The sequence below is a fragment of the Hemibagrus wyckioides genome, linkage group LG05, assembly GCF_019097595.1.
Source record: "Hemibagrus wyckioides isolate EC202008001 linkage group LG05, SWU_Hwy_1.0, whole genome shotgun sequence".
Lineage (NCBI taxonomy): Eukaryota > Metazoa > Chordata > Actinopteri > Siluriformes > Bagridae > Hemibagrus > Hemibagrus wyckioides.
The window spans coordinates 9,387,261-9,407,423 of record NC_080714.1 but is presented as its reverse complement, the minus strand read 5'-3'; the positions used below and the strand labels follow the sequence as shown (position 1 = coordinate 9,407,423).

The 20,163-nt window shown below is 38.9% G+C and overlaps 1 protein-coding gene across 2 annotated transcripts; it reads right to left on the bottom strand.

Moving 5' to 3' along the window:
- Positions 1–802: 802 nt before the first annotated feature.
- Positions 803–15,955, bottom strand: mmp23ba (matrix metallopeptidase 23ba). 2 transcript variants are annotated; one of them, XM_058389572.1, is made up of 8 exons: positions 15,613–15,955; positions 8,290–8,429; positions 7,967–8,106; positions 5,599–5,766; positions 4,093–4,257; positions 3,686–3,796; positions 1,460–1,586; positions 803–1,331 (listed from the first exon to the last, which is right to left on the bottom strand). In XM_058389572.1, exons 1-8 carry the CDS (start codon positions 15,718–15,720, stop codon positions 1,157–1,159), a joined length of 1,134 nt encoding a protein of 377 aa, XP_058245555.1. In that variant the 5' UTR covers positions 15,721–15,955; the 3' UTR covers positions 803–1,156. The 2 variants fall into 2 exon arrangements, with proteins under 2 accessions (XP_058245555.1, XP_058245556.1); XM_058389573.1 differs by having other exon boundaries at positions 8,290–8,425; positions 15,613–15,954.
- Positions 15,956–20,163: the final 4,208 nt, after the last annotated feature.

Below are 20,163 nucleotides of genomic sequence, written 5' to 3'. Positions count from 1 at the left end.
GTGGTCTTGCCTGCGTTTTCATTTCTTCAGTAGTCACAAGTCACTAATGAAATGTTTGAAATTTCTAACAGCTGGTAGACATTTGAAGTACAATTACCGGTAAATCTCTTTTCGCATGGTCTTTTCCTAAAGCAGTTGGCTTTGGTAGAAAGTGTTAAAGTGCACTAGGTTTTATAAAGTGTACAGCGGGTGAAAATGTTCGTGAGACACTGCGAAGGTCTGAAAACTGTAAAGATCTGAGTTCATACGTGTGACGTGGGTTTTTTTTTTTTATAAGATAAACTAATCAGTATGCAAATTAGGGCTGTCATGGTTTCATGGTTAGTTATGTCGTATTTTCTGACAGCTAGCATACTAAAAGGTCTGATTAAAATGCATTTCTGTCGTCTTTTTCACGTACCTTATAGACACTAGATTGTCTTCATATTGACAAACCGTTTGTTATAAATCTCTCTCTGAAGTAAAAATGATGTACATACGACCTTCCTTACATTTTCACCACTAGCCTGTGTGTTTAAATGGTTGATTAGTACCACAAATACCATGAAACCATGACGTTTAAGTTAGCAAATTCCACAAAAATACGAATCCAATACCTCGGGTTCCATTTAAAGAGGGAGCAGGTATGTGTGTGTGTGTGTGTGTGTGTGTGTGTGTGTAAAGGGCTTTATATTTTCCTACCTTTTTCTTGTCTTATTACATAGAACTGATGCATCAAGCAGTTTATTCAATACAAGAAAGCTGGTTTCCTTAAATGGTCCACAAATATAGAGAAAAGGCCACACCTCTTACAGAATAAATTTTTTATTTAGCACCTAAGGAAACAAATTTACATTTAAAAAAAAAAAAAAAAAAAGACAGAAAAACCCTGACATCAAAATATCGATAGCTTTATGTATGAATCTAGAGGAATATGTGCCCGAGTAACTGAGGTTCCATGGTGCCGGGGTGAACGTAAGCCTTTGGTTGCATCTTATTTGTCCTCCTTTTCCTCCATATACAGCACTTGATCACAGACTTTTATTTTTATTTATTTATTTATTTATTTTAAAAAGCTGAGGATAACACAGTGCCAGAGAGAATGGAGCACTCATCTGGGACAAAACCAGTGTGTGGTTTCCGTCAGTATTATTGTATTTGTAGATGCTTGACCTTCTCAGAAGCGCACCCTCAGCTTCCAGGAATAGGTTGTCAAGACCTTATTTTTCTTCCTCACGATGCAGGTGTACGTCCCCTCGTTGATAGCGTTAGCCACAATACTAATGTGATCATCCTTCAGGGTGATGTAGCCAGGGTGCGAGAACTCCAGCAGTTCGCCGTCTTTATACCAGCTACAGAGAGCAGAGTGGTGAAGGTTAGTGGATGATGAATTATTGGTGATCTAAATTGAGATCAGTTCATTAGTGCATTGATTGATTGGGTTACAAATGAAGCCAAAAAAAAAATTTATTACACTCACTCCACTTTTCCTTGCTTTGCAGCAATTTTCTTTCCACAGCGGAAGGTAAGTTTCCTTCCCTCAGCAACCAGCTTGTGTTTGGTCCGTGGTGGCTTTGGAGTCGGCGCGACGGTAGGAAAAGGGAACGCTGTTCGGGCATAATGACAATCTCAATCTCGATACTAAGCATTGACATGCGATATTGTAACGTCTGCAACGTGTGTATTTTAAAAACGCTTTCTGGACTTCATCTTCATGTCCTGGAAGCCTGACCAGGTTTCTCAAGGTTTAAAGCCAAACTGATCTCCAAAAAAGTGCGACCACAGACATTGTTAAGTAATGTTTACCCCGATTTCTGCATATGAATGATCATGACATGCACGTTGTTGGACGTGGAAATATCTGGAAACTTCACCACCTTATTACTTGTCGTAACCGCAGATGTTTTGGTCCTGCTCCACGCAGTGTTGATCATTGTGCGTCTGAAGCCCACAAGCCACATGCTGGGATTTCAGTGGCTTGTAATCATGCAAAACATGTTCCCCGAAAGACCAAATTTCACCCTGACTACAATGAGAACCAGACTAGGAACTGCCTTTTCTTCCAAGCAAACTAAATTTCAGCTTTTCGCATCAGTCTGGCTTGACAATGAGACATTTTTCCCTAGTGTAGTGTTTTAGCAGATAGATCTGTCTCAGAAAGTAAAAAAATTATCTACTCTACTGTATTTCACAGCCAGCGCCATGAGATCTTGCTTCCCCCATCATAAAATGAATGGATTATGGTCCTCAGAAAATGTCTTTCTCTCTGCCTTCAAAATGTCATGTATTAGTCTGCTAAAGGGCTTAAAGGAAGAAGGGGGGGGAAAAAAAACAGGAAAACCTTGTCTTTTAAACCAGTAGGGGCTATCCATTAAAAATACAAAAAAAGAGGGCGGGTATTTGGGAGCACTAGCCATATTTAATGCTGTCTGTCTGAATGAAAAGATCGTACTTCAACTGAGATCAGGATGGTTTTTTACTGCGACCTCATACGAGAAGGATTATACAGAATTACATCATCTAATTGAAACCATTGATCTGAAAGCATCACTTGAGGCTTTGAAGCGTTCCTTATGGCTCAATTAAAGCATGACGTGTACAACTTTCCCTGTTTGTCCTAGTCAGCTGTGAAGTTACGAGTTAATCCCAGCACCAAAACACTGTTTCTATAAAAAACAGCTTGAAATAGAGAAGTAGGAGTTTGTTAGGTTGTTGTAATGGCTGAGCAGAAGAGAAAAACGCAGTCAGTCACTTTCAGCAATCATGTTGAATGTGTATTATTGAAAAAATATGTATTGTTTTCCAGAGCTCCATATAATATCTGCTGTTTAGATGCTTGGGTTAAAAGGAACAGTGTTTCCACCTCATCATAAGAAATGTTATTAAACTAACAGACTTTCTGACGAGTGATGAGTATATTTGAGGTGGTGTGAGTGGCGCAGTGTACCAGCCAATCACAGTGGAGGTGGGCGGGTCCTTTCAGACACTGAGTGAGCAACTTAATCTGGTCTCTTTTCCTATTTTGGTTCGTTGACCTGGAAATAAAGTAAAGGTTTAGAAATTTTAGAAAGCGATGGTCTGTTCGTTTACGTGCGTTTCTCATAGTGAGGTGGAAGCATTGAACTTTAAACACAAGCTTGTAAATAGCAGTTATGATATTTGCCGGATGTGCAGTTAAATATCCATTGCTAATAAGCAATATTTACCAATAGGTAGACTTGCTGACTTTTACATCAGCTACTGAAATCTAAGCAGGCATTAGCAAAGGAAATAAAAAATGTAGATTTGGATGTTTTAACAATGTTCACATTCATAGTACCATTATTTCTTTATGAGGGCTACTTTTGTTGTCTTATGTCAAATTGTCTTTTGAGATCTTTAAATGATGAGTAAAATCACTTCTTTAGTAACAAAAGCATGCATATGCAATGCTGTTGGGTTTTTTTTTGTAGGGATAAACGTACTATACCTTACATTTGAAGGTCTTCTGATTTGGTTTGGCAAAAAAAATAAAATAAAATAAATCCAGATTTCTGCATTCCCAAAAAAATTTTTCAGTTCAAACCTTTCAAATCCACCTGCAAATATATTTTGCTTCTGGTCAAGGCACAATCAATGTAACTGAGAGGTGACTGACTAAAGGCAATGCCGGGTTTCACAGATGATCAGTTTCTGACGAATTTCTGAAGAATTCAGACTCTCTTACTGTAACAGAAGTCACAGCTTTCAGGGCAGTGCTTTTTCATGAGATTTCTTTTGCTTTCGCAGTAGCCTTTCTTGGCCCAGGCGGGACAGATAAATAATCTATCCAAACATCCTGGAGGGAGAGACAGAAGAATTAGAAAGGGGAGGGAAAGATGGGCAAGGGGAAGGTAGAGAACAAGGACATGTAAGAAAAGCTTAAGAAATTTAGAAGTAGATTAGGTTTTATGTAAACTCTTTGCTGACTACCTTTTGTTTTAAGCACATTTCTGAGAATATTAATATCCCATGCCAAGACACTTCTTCAAAGTCATTACTAAGCATTGAATCACTATGCTTTTTCCTGCAAGTCCCTGTCTTGGTGACTCACTGCTCCTGTATTAAGTGAAACCAGCTGTTCTATCTGCGCACCGTACAATCGCTGGAGTCCCCAGACGTCGTCCTGCGTTATGAGCTTGCGGCCGGTCAGCGTCGCGTTGAGATGCATTATGGCCGTCGGATTCTGCGAGTGCATCAGACCCAGTGCGTGACCGATCTCGTGAGCTGCTACATGCACCAGGTCAGTCAGCCAGACCCCTGTTCAAAGAACAATCACTCAACAATCAGGTCAGAATTGCCTTCCTGGTCAGTCTTTCCAGTGTACACTTGGACATTTATTGGATTATTCAATTAGCCAATCATGTGGAAGTGTGTAAAATCACACCGGGTTTCATTCAAGTCATATAGATAGCTGAGGGCACAGGATTAAACCTGAAGATTTTGAAAAAGACCCTAGCCTCAGATTCCTGTTCTTGGATGAGAAGTGGAAATCAGTTTGGTCTTTTTTTTTTGTAGCCCATCAGCTTCAAAGTTCATCATACTGTAAAGAGTGCTTATTTGCGTTTCTGTTTACTGGGATGTCTTTTTCTTTTTCCGAGCATTCTGTGTAGACTCTAGATCAGTTTATCAAATACTACCCATCATAACAGCCATGCCACGGTCACTGAAATTTTCCATCATTCTGCTGTTTGCTGTGAACATAAACTGAAGCTCATGATCTCCATCTGTATGATTTTATGTATTGTTCTACTGCCACATGATCGACTGATTGGATAACCGTATGCAAAGTGGCTGGTGAGTTTGTGTACCCTGTATTCCACCTCCATACTTCAAGCTGCTTAATAATATAACACACCTAGACCTTTGATTCCTACTGCACTCTTAGTGAGGGTTTTTTTCCCCATAGATCATAATAAAGGGGATCGACTTTCTTCTTCTGGTCTTCTAGGGTGCTGGGAATTTCTTCCCCCAGAGGGACAAACCAAAGGGTTTTGATATTTAAGCATTTTTCCTAAAAGAATATTATGGTCTAAGAAAACTTTTGTTTTCATCCATCCGTGTGATTGGACCCATTTTGAACTAATTAGATAATAAGAATGGATTTGCTTGTGGTAACATTTGGTTTGACCCCAGTATGACCAAGTCTGTTGAATAGCGAGGCTCTGAACTTGATGCCCAAATGATTCAAATCCATTACAGGTTGCTTTGATGTTTTATTTTTCCTTTAGCATGAGCATATTAACTGCTGAGCTGAGATTACACATTTTTTTAATATTTAGTCACCCTTGTCCTCCAGTGACATTTACATCAGTTACTCCTACTCCAAGGACATCTTTCCTAATCCCACACAGCCAAGATGTGGAAAAACAGCAATTATGCCACACACTCTGTGGCTTTTTTTTAGTGAATGTTTAATCTTTTCCTACTTGGGGGTAAATTGCTTGTGCTGGAAATGTAACATTTACGAGAAAAGCAATCTGGGCTAAATTCTGGTGAAACTGTGGTGTTGAATTCAGTCTAAACAAAAGCCCGAGAATGAGAGCTGAGATTGATGTATGTGATGAAGGAAGAGTTCTTGATGGAAAAAAAATCACTCGCCTTTCTTCCAGCTGAAGCGCATGTTCCCCAGAATCCAGTACTCGTCATCGTCAAAGTGGATCTCTCCGGTAGGAGGGAAGAAAGCGTGTGCCAGTTCGCCTGTGATGCCGTCAAAACAGTGATGCAGGTAGGACTTCAGACAGTCCGTGTGATTTACCGGGTAGAATCCTGCCAAAAGAAACGGAGCGCTTGTATTCATAACTCAGAATCAGACCGATGAATATAGACGACTGCCCGTAGATCAACACAACTCGCTCTTCAAAGGCCCTAAGGAACATAAATTTAAAGTTTAGGTGCACATGCGTGGAAGATCATTCTAATTTCTCTGACATGCACTTTCAAAATCCACATTTCATTTGGTCCAGAATGGCCCGCGTGTTGCCAAACGTCCATTAAATCCACTGAAAGCAACCATTTGGGGCGCATATTGTTTTTATTAGTGTCTTAATGTTAATAGTTTTTTACGTGGGTGAGCCTGGCAGAGATGTGAGCCCAATTTACCACGCATTTCCATCTTAAGTTAGGATTTACCTAATCTGAATGAATTCCACATGGGTATAAAATGATTAAGACACAGACTTTAAAACCAGTGTATGTGGTGACATGGGGGAAAGCCTTTTCATGTGGTCAGATTTTGACATTTTCTGCTCTATATAATCTAGAGAACTCATTCAGAAGTCAACTACTAGCATTTTCAAGTCTGCATATCCTCAACCCATCTCAAAATTTATAACCTTATCAACTTCTGAGGGGAAAAAAAACATTTCAAATTCTCACTCTGGTGCTCAGCATCTTCTTCACCAGTCTCTGTCTCAGCACTGGAGCTCAAAGTCTGTTTTAAAATGAGTCTCATCACATTGTTATCTCTTAACTAAGTTAAGTAGTCTTTATTTGTCACATATACATTACAGCACAGTGAAATTCTTTCTTCGCATATCACATCCTTGGGGATTGAGGTCAGAGCGCAGAGTCAACCATGAGCAGTGCCCCTGTTGCTGGGTGGGTTGGGGGCTTTGCCCAAGGGCCCAATGGTGGCAGCTTGTCGGGTTAGGGTTAGGCTAACCCTAGGCTTGCGGCTTGGGGAAATAATCCTGAAGTCAGTCAGTAGTTTTGTCTAAATTTCATTTATGTAATTATAGCCATTTTGACAGCTGGTGTCTGATTACAAACCGATTTGATTGGATTTGTATCTAATCTACATTTACCTAGCATTTAGGTATCTTCAGGTAGATTGACCATCATGTATTTAACAATGTGTTTTGTTATACTGGATCTGGCAGAAAGCCAAGGCAAAGTAAACTTATTAAAGACATTTCTGTTATTTTTGGTAAAAATATATATTTATGCTTTCTTAAAGAAAAACTCCGTTTTGGGTAAATTCTCTTGTGTGTCATTTTTCCACTCTCCCAAAGTTTCTTTTTCCAGCTTGCCACATGTGAGCGTACTTAGTTAATGTTAAAATTCATCATTAACAATCAGTGATCTCAAAGGTCTGGTGCAAATAATTTCGAGTTCATTTCTTTAAAATAAGCCAGTAGCGGCTGAGGTTCTGTGTTAGCGACCGCAGAGTCTAAAACCGTCATCTCGCGGGGCCCTTGAGCAAGGCCCTTAACCCCCACGTACAATAGCCATTATGCCTCTTTTGTCCAACTTGCGTTTGTGCCTAGCCACAAGTATGTTGGCTTTCTTCTAACGAAGAATACAACAGCAAAGATGTGGCACAAAACCTGGACTTGATCCACTTTTCTGTCATTAAAGCGATTTAGAGCCATTTCAGATGAATGGAACTAATTATACCCTGTTCAGTTGTGTTTGGTTGTGATAGTTTCCAGACATAATACGTTAACAAATGATGTCTGCAATCAAGGCCAGGAATTTAGGTGAACATTCCCTGAGAGAAATCTGGTTTACTATTCTGATGGATTTTTTTTTTTTACGAAACGCTCCACTCTCGTTGCTGTAATGGTTCGAAACGGTGTCTTGGATTAGTAATAAATATAAATCTCCATTTTAATTGTGCACAGAAGACAGAGGGTGTGTTGGATATTACCTCTGTGTCGTACAGTCTCTTCAGAAGTTCACAGAAATTGAAGCAAACCCCATGATATTCGTAGGAGCTTGCAATTTTTCAAAATTGCCGCAGATTTGGGCGAAATCAAGCCAATGTCACAAACAAAACTTAGAAACTTAAATTAGCATTAGAATTAATGAATAAACTATTCCTAAGAACAGACTCAAAATACATAAATGATTCTTCTCACATCACCAAATCAGCCTTATAATCCAGACGCATTATTAAAAACGTTCACCGTTTGTAATTGTCATTTTTTATATGTGTGTTGTGAATATGTAAACTGCACCCTCGTACCGATTTTGATGTCAGCCTCTTCATCAACAGGCACCTCTCTGAAGCTGAAAGGTGACACGTCGCTCCACATGGCAAAAGCCTTTGCGATGCCGCGGCGTGTGTCACTGGCATTCATCAGGTTCCTCGGGAATGACAGCAGTCTGCAGAAGGAAGCATAAACAGTACGTTTTTAAGACATCTGACCAGCCGAATCTTCTTAAAATGAAACTTCTTGTTTATTCACTGACATTCAGAACGTTCTAGATGGCTGAAAAACCTCATTGACTTATTATATAACACTTTAAAAAGAAAAAAGAAAAAAAGAAATCAAACAGCATGCTTACTTGTAAGTTAGCTTGAATTTGTCCCACTTGAGTTTCTCCGGGGTCAGAGTGTAGCGCTTGTTCCTGGAGAGGTGAAGCACGTGAGACCGGGCGTCTTTGCGGATCCCAATGATCAAAACACCAGACATGTGAGCTTCTTCCTTGGACAAAAAAACCTCAGATTAGCCAAATGGCAAAGCCTGTGACACGTTTGCTCCGATATGCGTGACTCGTCTCCTGATACAGTTTTAATAGTAGGACTCCTCTTAATAGCTTGAATGGCTTGTTAACCAGAAGCACATCTTGAAGGAATTAGTCGAATAGATTCGAGTTTGAAATACGCAAACAGACAGATGCTTTATTTAAAAAAAAAATTAAAAAAAAAAAAAGTTATGTAACCCTTACGGTTGTGTGACTTGTCTTTCTGCCTGAAAACCTGCATTATGTCCAGTGGGAGTTGCAAGAACTGTTGCTTTATAGTGCATCTGTGTGGACAGAATTGGGTGAAATCAATAAAATCATTACTTTAGATATTTACTAAAATGACAACTAATTTTTTTTATTATGAGTGTTCTTTATGATGTATTATAAAGCTTACAGGGTCCTCGTTAAAACTACATCAGACTCAGTGTTTCATTGTATACATAAACTGAAACTGTTATCCAAATATCTCAATCACGTGTATTACATAATGACACCCGACCGCCTAGCTACTAGAGCGAATATGTCTGGAATAAAACACAACGTGGCTGACGTGCCGCTGTAGGCGGTGATAGGTATCGTGTGATGCTTGACATAAAGCAGAGCTCCTGTTCCTAATCTTTTCTTATAACAGCATGTCATGAGGTTTTTTATTGCTCTTATACCACAGCAATTTGCCAAAGTTTCCAATATTTATTTTATTTAGTTATACGTCCATAAAACGAGTTAATTCCTGCACTGCACTGACAGCATCCTGAATAAAGGAAAGATTATCTAATATTTCAAATTATGCAAGTATTATGTAACAAATATGATTCCCTTTAGACCGTTCAGCCTGAGACATACAGCATTTACTCATTTCAAGCTTGAAATAAAACAGATCCTTTTGCTTCTTTCTAGAAATGAATGCTTAAAATAAGCCAACTGTAATAAGCTTCATTCAAGCAGCAAGTATCTAGACATTGGCTTGATCATCATCATAATCAGAAAAATAATCTAATAGAGAGAAGTCAAATCTGCATATATTTTAGATATTTGTACTTGCTAGGATCATTCTTTGCAGTGGGTTGGTTCACCAAAAATGCAGCTTGTCTCGTTACATTTAAAACTGAGTTTGAAAGCGTAAACAAAGTCCCGAAGGCTTAGGAAAGCTTAATCACAGCAATACCTCTGACTTTTACACAGCGCTGATGAATTTCATTGGTTTTGTTTCCCAATATATAAACAAACAAGTAAATGTAATCCATCGCAATCGTGACCAGGCGGTTACTAAGGATGAATGAAAGAATGCTGTGTAATTGAGTACAAGGTAAAAAAAAAAAAAAAAAAAAACCTCTCGGTGGTACAACCTGTGAGATCCCAGTCCTGATGTACACTTCTAGTCTTTAGCCAGATTTCCCTGTGAACCTTTCTGGTGTCATAAAAAGAAATAAAAAATAGTATAGGAATATGTGTCTGTGTTTGTATCTGTTCTTTACGAATAATGTGTTCATAGTGATATACAGTAAATGTACTCAGCACGGATGAATGAATGATTTTTTTTATTAAAATGGAACTCGGTATGAAACCGCCCTGTGTAATCTGGCGCTCAGTGATTTAGGTGTGGGGCTACTGATGGGAAGGTTGTGAGTTCGAATCCCAGGATCTTCAAGCTGCCACTGCTGAGCCCTTACGCAAGGCCCTTAACCATTAATTGAGTTAAATGTAAGTTGCTCTGGAGAAGGGCGTCTGCCAAATGGCATAAATGTCAGCGCTCATACACAGATACAGCACGCATAAAACAGGAGCTTCCTCGACTGTACAGCATCGACACAGAGACTCAGCCGTGGTATTTAGTGAAGATGAATTGCTGAAACTTCCAAGCCAGCCAGCGCTAGTCCTGCGACAGTCTGCGGTAATGAAAGACATTCATAAAGGATACTGCTACAAGTGAAACATCTACTGCAGAGTTACAACCTCTGCAGTTAGCGTGCATGTTTGAATCCGTGCTCTACACGTGGGTCTTATGTAACTATTCGAGGATGACAGTCGAAAATTTGGGTGGCTTTGTCATTTCACGAGCTGGCAAGCTTAACTTTGGAACAAGCAGGGGAAATAAAAATTTTTGATCACAGTGCTCCACTGGAACGGTCCCCACTATGGCCTCTCACATATGCGCTAGACATTCCATAAAAGGCAACTGACTGTTTAAACTTTTACTGAACAGGTATAAAGGCAAAGAACATTTTTGGGATGTTTTTTTCAGGAAAGTATGAAGTTGGAAGTGAAGAAAAATCTCCTTGACTTATTTTGCTGTATAATTGTTTTGTTGTATAACTGTACCTATCTAGAGATAAAGCTGGAGATAACTTAATACTGAAAGTCCTCTACATTGGAACACACAAACACGCATCACACATCACAGCAAGCCAGAAAGTGTCTGGGTTAAAAGTTTACAGACTTGGAATTGAACCGTCAAGCTCTTCCACGTTTTAGAAAAGAACTCCAAGCTCAACGTCTAGCTGAAGACTAACACAGGAACAATGTCTATACGTGTTGCAACGTGCAATGATGAACTTTCCATTATGCTAATCCCCTGGTCAATATTACCCATCTGGATTTCTTGTAGAAACTGATAACAGCAGTTTATAGAGAAAGAGAGAAGACAGACGGCTTTTTTTGGGCCGGTGTGGGAGAGGAGACATTCCTGAGTGGAAACAGTCCCAAAACAGGCCATGTAGCCTGGCTTTATATCACATGCTTTTTCAGGCTTGTTGTTCTAAGCTGCACTCTTGGCAGACGCCTTCTCTTTTTTTTCTAAAGAAAGTCAATGGAAAATGACATCCCGAGTCCAAGGCAAGCGTGGCAGTGTCGGACCCTCAAACGACGGCGGGTTTGCTTTAGAGGATCGGCTTGGATCGCAGCTCGATCGCACATAATGTCATATGCTGTAGGGTTTTTTTTTTGTGTGTGTGTGTCATTCAGGCTAGTAGTGTTTATTTCGTGAACTGAACCATACAGAGGACCAATTTGCAAAACCTCGAATGTCAAACAAATAATATCATCAGACCAGGCGACATTTTTTTTTTCCCAATCTTCAGAAACGGTCCAATTTCTGTGAGTTTGTGTCCAGTGGAGCCTGTTCTTAGCTGACAGGAGTGGAAACCAATGTGCTCTTCTGCTGTTGTAGGATCAGTGTTTATCGACTTGTACGTTTTGAGATGTTTTCTGCTCACCAACATTGCAAAACGTGATTATTTGATTTACTGTAGCTTTTCTCTCAGCTTGAGCCAGTCTGGCTATTCTTAATTCTGCCAAAAAAAAATGACTGGTCACTGGATTTGCACCATTTTGTATAAACTGTTGTGTGTGAAATCCCACAAGATCAGCAGTTCTAAAAATACTTGCAGCTTGATCACACAATATGTCATATGCTGTAAGGTTTATTTTATGTGTCATTAGGACTGGTAGCGGTTATTTCATTGAAATATACAGAGGAACAATTTGCAAAACCTTGAATGTCAAACAATGTCAGTCTCTGTCCAATGGAGCCTGCTTGTGCTACCTGTAAGATCTTCTGCTGCTCTGACCAGTCAAGGTTAATCGTCTTGTGTATTCTGAGATGTTTTTCTGTCTCCTCTGACCTTCTTCATCAAGTCATTTCCACCATTTGAATTGCCGGTCATTGAAAACCCTATTTTTTATTCTGAAATGGGAATTATTCCAACCAGCCCATCTGGACCAAAAACAGGGTCAAGTTGTTGACCTGTATCTGCATGATTTTATGCACTGTGCTGCTGCTACACGATTGGCTGATTGGCTAACTGTATGAATGAGCCGATGTACAGATGTTCCTACTGAAATGGTCCCTGAGCGTATACAGTTCTAAAAGATATTTGGTTTAATATGCTGAGCAATTGATTCTAGGAAAATGGTGATATTTGAAACTGTCATAGGAGTTGCGTATCTTTCGTCTACTTGTAGTAAGCCAAGCTGACTGGCCTTGTTATGATTTCAAAGACCTTTCAGTGCTTATATGAATGGCTGCTTGAGTTCTATAGTGGAAGTCGCCTTGACTTATTATTATAATAACCTCGATTAACCACACTATTCTAGGATTAAGAACCCCATGCCGGTTTTTGCTTCTTAAATGCTTTCAACACATTTCACTACATGTAGTTCGCTGTATGATTGTATATGTAACAAAATATTTTGGAAATTCTTCAGAAAGCATCCATTAAATGGATGGAGCCAACTTCGGAAAATTTGTTCTCAAACACCACCTGAAAAGCAGTTTTTTTGTTTATTCAAGTCAAAACAATCGATTAAAGGCTGAGCAGACCCAGCACGGTGAATTAAATAACGGTTCGAAAGTAACAGAGTCTTGGCATTCGCCGCTCAAACCAAGCCCCGAATAATGCGACTACTTCACAGACCCTCTTGTCATAAACTCTGCCAGGAACCACTAAACCTAAACCTGACATTACACTTGACTCAAGCAGTGTTTACCGTCACAGTTCTCAAACTAAATTGCTCAGAGTCAGCATCTACAAAAGTCTTTCCATATGGACCTGACAGACTTTACGTTTTCCCCGCAATTTGGTGGGTTTAGGCGAGTTTATTTGAAAATCAAAATGATTTGGTTAACATGGTTTCTCTTGGTGTCTAGTTGGACTGAAGGAAGGAAAATCTATTCTTGAAACATTGAAATTCTAACAGAGATTGACACTTTGGATCTGGACCTATAACTTTAGTAAATGATTCTGCAAATGTTTGCAACACATTAGACACAGAAGTGATATTGTTGTGGTTAAGGATCTGTGTTTACTGACTGAAACGCTGACTGACTTCAAATCCTAAATCCCCAGAACTTCACATACCACTACTATTGAGTAGAACCTGTAACTTTTCGACTGTCAGCTTTACCTAAGATACTTTGGATACAAATTGTCAGCCAGATGTGTAAGGTGAAATGCTCGTGCTATCATAGCCTTTCAGGTTTAAGCATTGGGTGCATGTTAGATAAATGTTTACACTTTTCCCTGCTTTATCAGGTACAAAAATATACATGAAATACTATGAGACAGTGTATATTCATGTATTACATATTTTCAATTTGCAGAACTGACTCCTTTATAACTTTATAAAAGAACACCTCAGCATTGTTGTTTAAAATTTTATTTTTAATTTTTATTTTATTTTTTTCGTTTAAAACTCCTGTGATCCTTCAATGGGCCAAGACTTGCATCCCAACCTCTGGTAACTACATACCTTTCCTGTTTTAGAGTTGTTATTGAATATGACTTAAGATGAATAACTGGATAATAAGCTGGGCCTTTGGGCTGCTTTGCTTTGTGATTATGGTTTGGAATGAAATAAAACTGCCCAGAAACAATCTACACAATCTCGGTGTTGAATGAATGCAGCATTTACATGAGTCAGACTGAATGTGTGAATGCCTTAGCAATGACTGTTGATAACACAAAGAAACAAAGACAGAGACTTTAGAAATGAATGAAAGATTTCTATCTTGATGGGATTGGTCTGTACCAAGATGACTCCACCCCATCTACAGAGCATAAGAGCTCACTGAATGGGTTGATGAGGAGAAAAATCATGTGCTATGGCTTTCACACTCTCCAGATCCCAATCCAGTTAAACAGCTATGGCAGATTTTGAACTGACGGTTTAGACAACGCTTTTTACCATCGTTATTAAAACACCACTTGAGGAAATATCTTTTGAAATAATGGTTTTCTGCCCTACAGTACAGTTCCAGACAAGTTGACCTGAAGCTGCTCTGGTGGTGTATGGTAGCCCAACACCTTACCAAAATACTTCATGTCAGATTTCTCACTCAACTTTAGTTTGGATTGTACTGAATTTCAGGATTGCATTGAAGTCCGTCCTTATCCTAAGATCTTTCTAGTGAACTACATTATTTAAAAGAAAGTACTCCTATATAAACCATGAACACTATAGTTCCATGTAATGAATGTTAATCTTTTAACATCTTACATTTTAATATATTCGCTTGCTATTTTAGCTTCAGAAGAACTCCTCTATTTCAGGTTTTGTATTGTCCTGCTTATGTGTCCTATGTCCTTTGGACTTGTCCTGGTAGACTATGCTGTCCATCCTGTAACATCAGTCTTTTATTCTCTTCCTTTAGTTGTCATTATTCCATTGTTTCTATTCATTCTGATTCCTGTTTGTCATGTTTTTTCCTTTTATCTGACTTACTCTGTACTATTTCAGATTTCCGCCATGGATTTTTTTTCTCGAAAAGTGACCTCGACTTTGAGAAAGGAGCTACTATATACATTTTAAAATGTTTTCATCATCGCCACCGTATTATCAGTATTCGTATTACTATTACTACTAGTAGTAGTATTTTGCACATTCCACTCCACATATTTCACGTTAGTGTATTTCTCCTGGTTCAAAACTTTATGCATTAATATTATTCCTACTTATGTACATCACTGGATCCAACAGATGTGCCAATTTTCTATTTCATATTGCTCAAATAGCATGTATATCATATGTAGACTGTATTCATTCATAATCATGATCTGTATATACAAATCTTACTTTACTACCTATGCATGTGGATTTATTAGTATTTATTAGTATTAATTACACCTTACACGGAAATAAATGGAATATGAGGTAAATCAGATTTGAGAGAAAATATGTGTTACAGCAAAATGTGTTTTTATTGTTTATACCCGTTTCTAAATACTCGATTGAATGGACAATAGAAACAATAGAATTAAATGAATGTGATTAAATTAAAAACAAATCTGCATGATTATATAGAGCAGCGGTAAAGCTACCCCGAAGCACTAAGGATCAGGGTTCGAGTCTCAGCTCAGGCGTGAATGAGGTGATTTCTGTTCGGAGTTTTTCGGAATTTCTGGCTGTACGCCAGTGTGTGTTTTTATTTCAATTCAATCACTTTGAAATTAATTTATTTCAAAAATCAATTAATACAGAGACGCTTCCTGACCCGTGCAGTGTCCAGGGAATAGGGCTACTATTAGGACCCTAGAGCTGAGTGTTGAGAGTGTGACACTTCAGCGCCACAGCCCTTTAACACGAGAAAGAGGTTTTTAATGTGAAGTACCGCAGTGAAGCGCGAAAAACAAACTCACAGCTTACCTCAAACGTCCAGGCAGGAAAAGCTGCGGCTTGCTGCATGGCCGCTAAAAACACACCGAGTAGCCCGAGAGCCACAGCCAGAGCCAACTCTCCCTTTCCCCGCACCATGTCTCCGTCCAGAAGTGTACCCGCAAACAGCACGTGCTCAGTTTCTCCACCATCTATTCCTCTTCCATGCCTCTGCTTTCCATCTGACCTGCGAGTTTGTCCGGGTTTGTCCTGTTGGAGTGCTCAGCGCTTCTTTCTCCTGAGCCCAATGCGACTGGCCGTGCTCCAAACTGTGGAGCTGCTTGCACTTTTCCTTTTTTTCCCCCTTCGGACTCTTCAGCACACCTCCGCGGTCTCACATTACTCCAACTGAGATCTGAAGTATTTGGAAAGGAAAGCAGCTGTAGACTACTATACTGAAATCCAGCCAGGCAGAGATGGCAGTTATATCAGGACTTCAGCCTGCTGTTTTATATGCAGTATTTATTACTGTCATACTGTACTCTCAGAAACAATATAGTACTAATCTGTATTATTACTAAACTGGACTTTTTTTGTGGCATTGTCATCCTTTTGCACCTTTAAAAGTGCAATGGTCATTAAAAAAAAAAAATAATAAAAAAAAATGTCTGACTTGTACAAATAACCTGTTGTAATCCATGGCCTCAGTGCAAGTGTATTAATTTGCTGAGTAAAGCAGTTTGGAAAAATGATTTCCGGTCATTAACTGCATCCGAATATCCCTACTGTTCTGCTATACAGCAGGCGAAAAGCAGTACATCGAAGAAATCGTATGTCCGAACTCTCAGCATTCAGAAAACAGTAGTACTGCTTCCAGTGAGATTATACAGTATGAAGACAGTCCAAACTGTGCTGTCCCATAAGGTTATTCTGACACTGTAGGTCAACATGAGACAATGGCAACATGGCAGATGTAGTATGTCTGGACTGTACTCATATTACACATAGAAACAGATCAGGCATAACATTATGAGCAGTGACAGGTGATTATCTCCTCATCATGGAGACTGTTAGCAGGTGGGATATATTAGGCAGCAAGTGAACAGTTTGTCCTCAAAGTTGATGTGTTAGAAGCAGGAAAAATGGGCAAGCGTAAGGATTTGAGCGAGTTTGACAAGGGCCAAATTGTGATGGCTAGACCACTGGATCAGAGCATCTCCAAAACTGCAGCTCTTGTGGGGTGTTCCCGGTCTGCAGTGGTCAGTATCTATCAAAAGTGTCCTTTAAGTCCTGTAATGTGCCCCACCTCGCAACTTACAGGACTTAAAGGATCTTCTGCTAACATCTTGGTGCCAGATACCACAGCACACCTTCAGGGATCTAGTGGAGTCCATTCCTCAATGGGTCAGGGAAAGAAAACCAACACAATATTAGGCAGGTGGTCATTATGTTATGCCTCATTGGTGTATACTGATCAGCATGTACTGTACCAACAGCTGAGCAGTAGATACTGCCACAGTACATTATTTTGGATACATCTCCACCATAGACCGTGTAGGCTGAGCTTTGTGAACATTGTAGGAAAGACCTAATCTCAGCTAATACACCTTTTATAATACTTTTAATCTTTCACCTGCAAACATGGATATAGCATACCCAGGGCAGAACACTTGGGAGACCATTTAAAACTTAGCTATTACAAATAATCTACTTTTTGTAGCACTGAAATACTTTCTATTGGATATCTATAATTTCCCGTGTCAAAAGATTGGTTGATTATCTGGGATTCTGCAGTTCGGAAAAAAACTTCGTCTTCAATTGTTATTGCTAGCAACTTATTGTGTTTTAGCCTTGTACGTCTTAATGTAAGTACTAACTAGCTAGCTAGGCACTAACCTTTTCCTTTTCAGTTACATGAACAAGCTGCAGAAGTGACGCTTCTTTTTGTTTTCTGACATAAATTTATATTTGTTACCTAATTTAGTTATGTAAAATGTAGTTTCTGGGTTTTTTTTTTTTTTCCATTCACAAATGCTTCATCCTATAACTGCCTGATATATCAACCTTTTTTTTTCTTCCAAGTAATAAGGTGTGATTTTTGCATACTGATTTTATAAATCTTGGGGCCCCCTGGTGGTTTTAGGAACCCAAAGTGACCTCTTATGGCACAAGACATGGTCCTGACTGTACCTTTAAAATCAAGATTAATACGCTGTAATTTGTTTAGAGTAATGGTTTTAAGGTACACTATGCATCTTTCTCGTAAACAATGTATACTACAGATATAAAGGTGTACTCTTAAGAATACCATAACAGTCCACAAACTCACAGAAACTGGTACTCTTAACTTATCAGTTGTCTTGTGTAATCTTTCCAAAGTCCATTTGTTTTGAGTTTAGAAGTTTAGGCTTTTAACTGGGGTGAGCGATTAGGCAAAACTATTACGAAACATGAAGATATTTTTGTTAATTTTGGGAAGAGGGACAAATGTTAGGAGGATGTAGGCTACACTCATGCAAAAGAGGGTAATATACTGTAGCTTTCTTGTCATTGTCATGGTACACTCAGGCATACAATTTTTGTGCGTTTACTGGAGTGTAGAAAATTGTATATAGTGTTCCTAAAAGGTTGGAGAGTGTCTATATAATGGTAATCTATATATGAATAAAGTGCATCTAAAATTAGATACATATAGTATAGTCATGATCTAACTATGTTATAATCATTTAATAATGAAATAATGTCCATCCATCCATCCATTTTCTGTAGAATTTATCATGCAGAGGGTCACAGGCAGCCAGGGGTCTATCTATGGGGACTCAGGATACAAGATGGGGAGTCACTCTGGACGGGGTGCCAACAGGGCACCATCTCATACACCAACTGACACTACAAACTATTTAGATCCAAATTTTATCCAGAAAGCTCTGGTGTGGGTGCAGGTTTTAATTGCAACCAAGAGGAAACCAAACCTAAGAGTATATAAACAGGTGGAATCAAGTGTGGCTTCTGCTTGGAATGGAAAAAGGAATAAAATTGGACACCAACAATTTAGAGATCCAGTCAGCAGATAACTCGTCTTTGGGCTGGAGGAGGAAACCAGAATACTGGGAAAAGCACAGGGTGTACTGTAGGAAAGAATCAATCTCGCATCCCCAGACATGCAAGGCAAACACACTAACGACAAAGCCACTGTATCTATGGGTTGGGATTCCCAAACCATGGGCACAAGTGTGATTCACTTATGGTGTTGCAGCTAGAAACAATCGTCATGTCAATATCATCGCTTCAATTATACTTTCCCAAGGTGGGAATTATACAGTTGTTCCAGTACACAGTGACTAGAAACAACATTCCTTCAGGACCATGGTGTTATACAGAACTACACAAAACTACATAAGACTACTCAGACCTACACACGACTACATAAAGTGCAGGCATGCCAACAGCACAAGACAATACTACAACTATTACAATAAACACAAACCATGAACACTAACTACTCCTTCTTGTTTTATGTTTAATGTTAATCTCCTTAAAGGACACATCACTATGTTAACAGTTACATGGTTTTCTTTGTTAAATTCTAGTTCAAGTCTTTATTAGTCTTCGAGAGTGTTGATTATTCGTGTTGATTAGTGATGTATTAAGACAAACACATTTATATTAATGATGTCGTACAGGCCAGCACTCCTGTCTAAAGCAAATAAAACTGTAGGCTACACCGGTGTGTATATCACAGTGCAATGGAAGGGAAGATTTTGTTACCCATGTAACAAAAAAAGAATAGCTATTAAAGCCCTTATACACTCGTAGGAAAATGTTGTGTGATGCATATGGTCATATGACTGGCTTTCTATAAATTTGCTTATTGCTGTGAATGCCCATTGTGTGCAAATGTACATACACAACATTGTTTCATTGTTTTGTTTCCCTTGTTGTTTAAAAGATCATATATATATATGATCAACCATGCACAGATTCAGCTTGTACTTTATTCACACAGTCACATGGGCATGAGTCACTATGCTTATCCGTATTGTGTTACGTTTTATTTCATTTAATACACCCAAGCAATTGAGGCTTTAGGGCCCACAGCTTGGGTTTGAGTTTTTTTGAGTTTTAAGCTCAAAATGTTCAGATAAGCAGTCCAATGTCTGAGCCACTAAACTACAACTGTCTAGAATCATGACCGTTTTCCACTCAGTGTCTTAGACAGTATAAAGCAGTGGGTCTCTGAATGGGGTCCAGAAAGCGAAGCATAGGGGTCAGTGGTTTATTATTAAAGTGGATTAACTCGCAACCTACAATTATAAAAGTACTTATTAGCCTTTTTGACTCTACTGTTAAATGAGTTTTATCCAAACCCCAATGTCAGTCTATATAATGTCATGTTAGAAGGTTCTGGAATAAAATACTATTTGACTGTAATAAATAATTTATTGTACATATTTAAATAATAAGCCTGAATGCAAATTGGCTTTTGTTAAATAATTTTAAAAAAAAAATTGTGCCGTGGGATTTATTATTTAGCTTGCAAATGTTTTTTGAGAAACCCGTGCGGATCATAGAAAATGGCTTTTTTTGTTTCCGCCCGGAGTG

Coding starts and splice junctions, on each gene's coding strand:
- mmp23ba (XM_058389572.1), bottom strand. CDS start 15,720: ATGGTGCGGGGAAAGGGAGAGTTGGCTCTGGCTGTGGCTCTCGGGCTA. Junction 4,258..5,598: donor GCGCTTCAGCTGGAAGAAAG/GCGAGTGATTTT, acceptor TTCTTTGAACAG/GGGTCTGGCTGACTGACCTG. Junction 1,332..1,459: donor GCAAAGCAAGGAAAAGTGGA/GTGAGTGTAATA, acceptor TGCTCTCTGTAG/CTGGTATAAAGACGGCGAAC.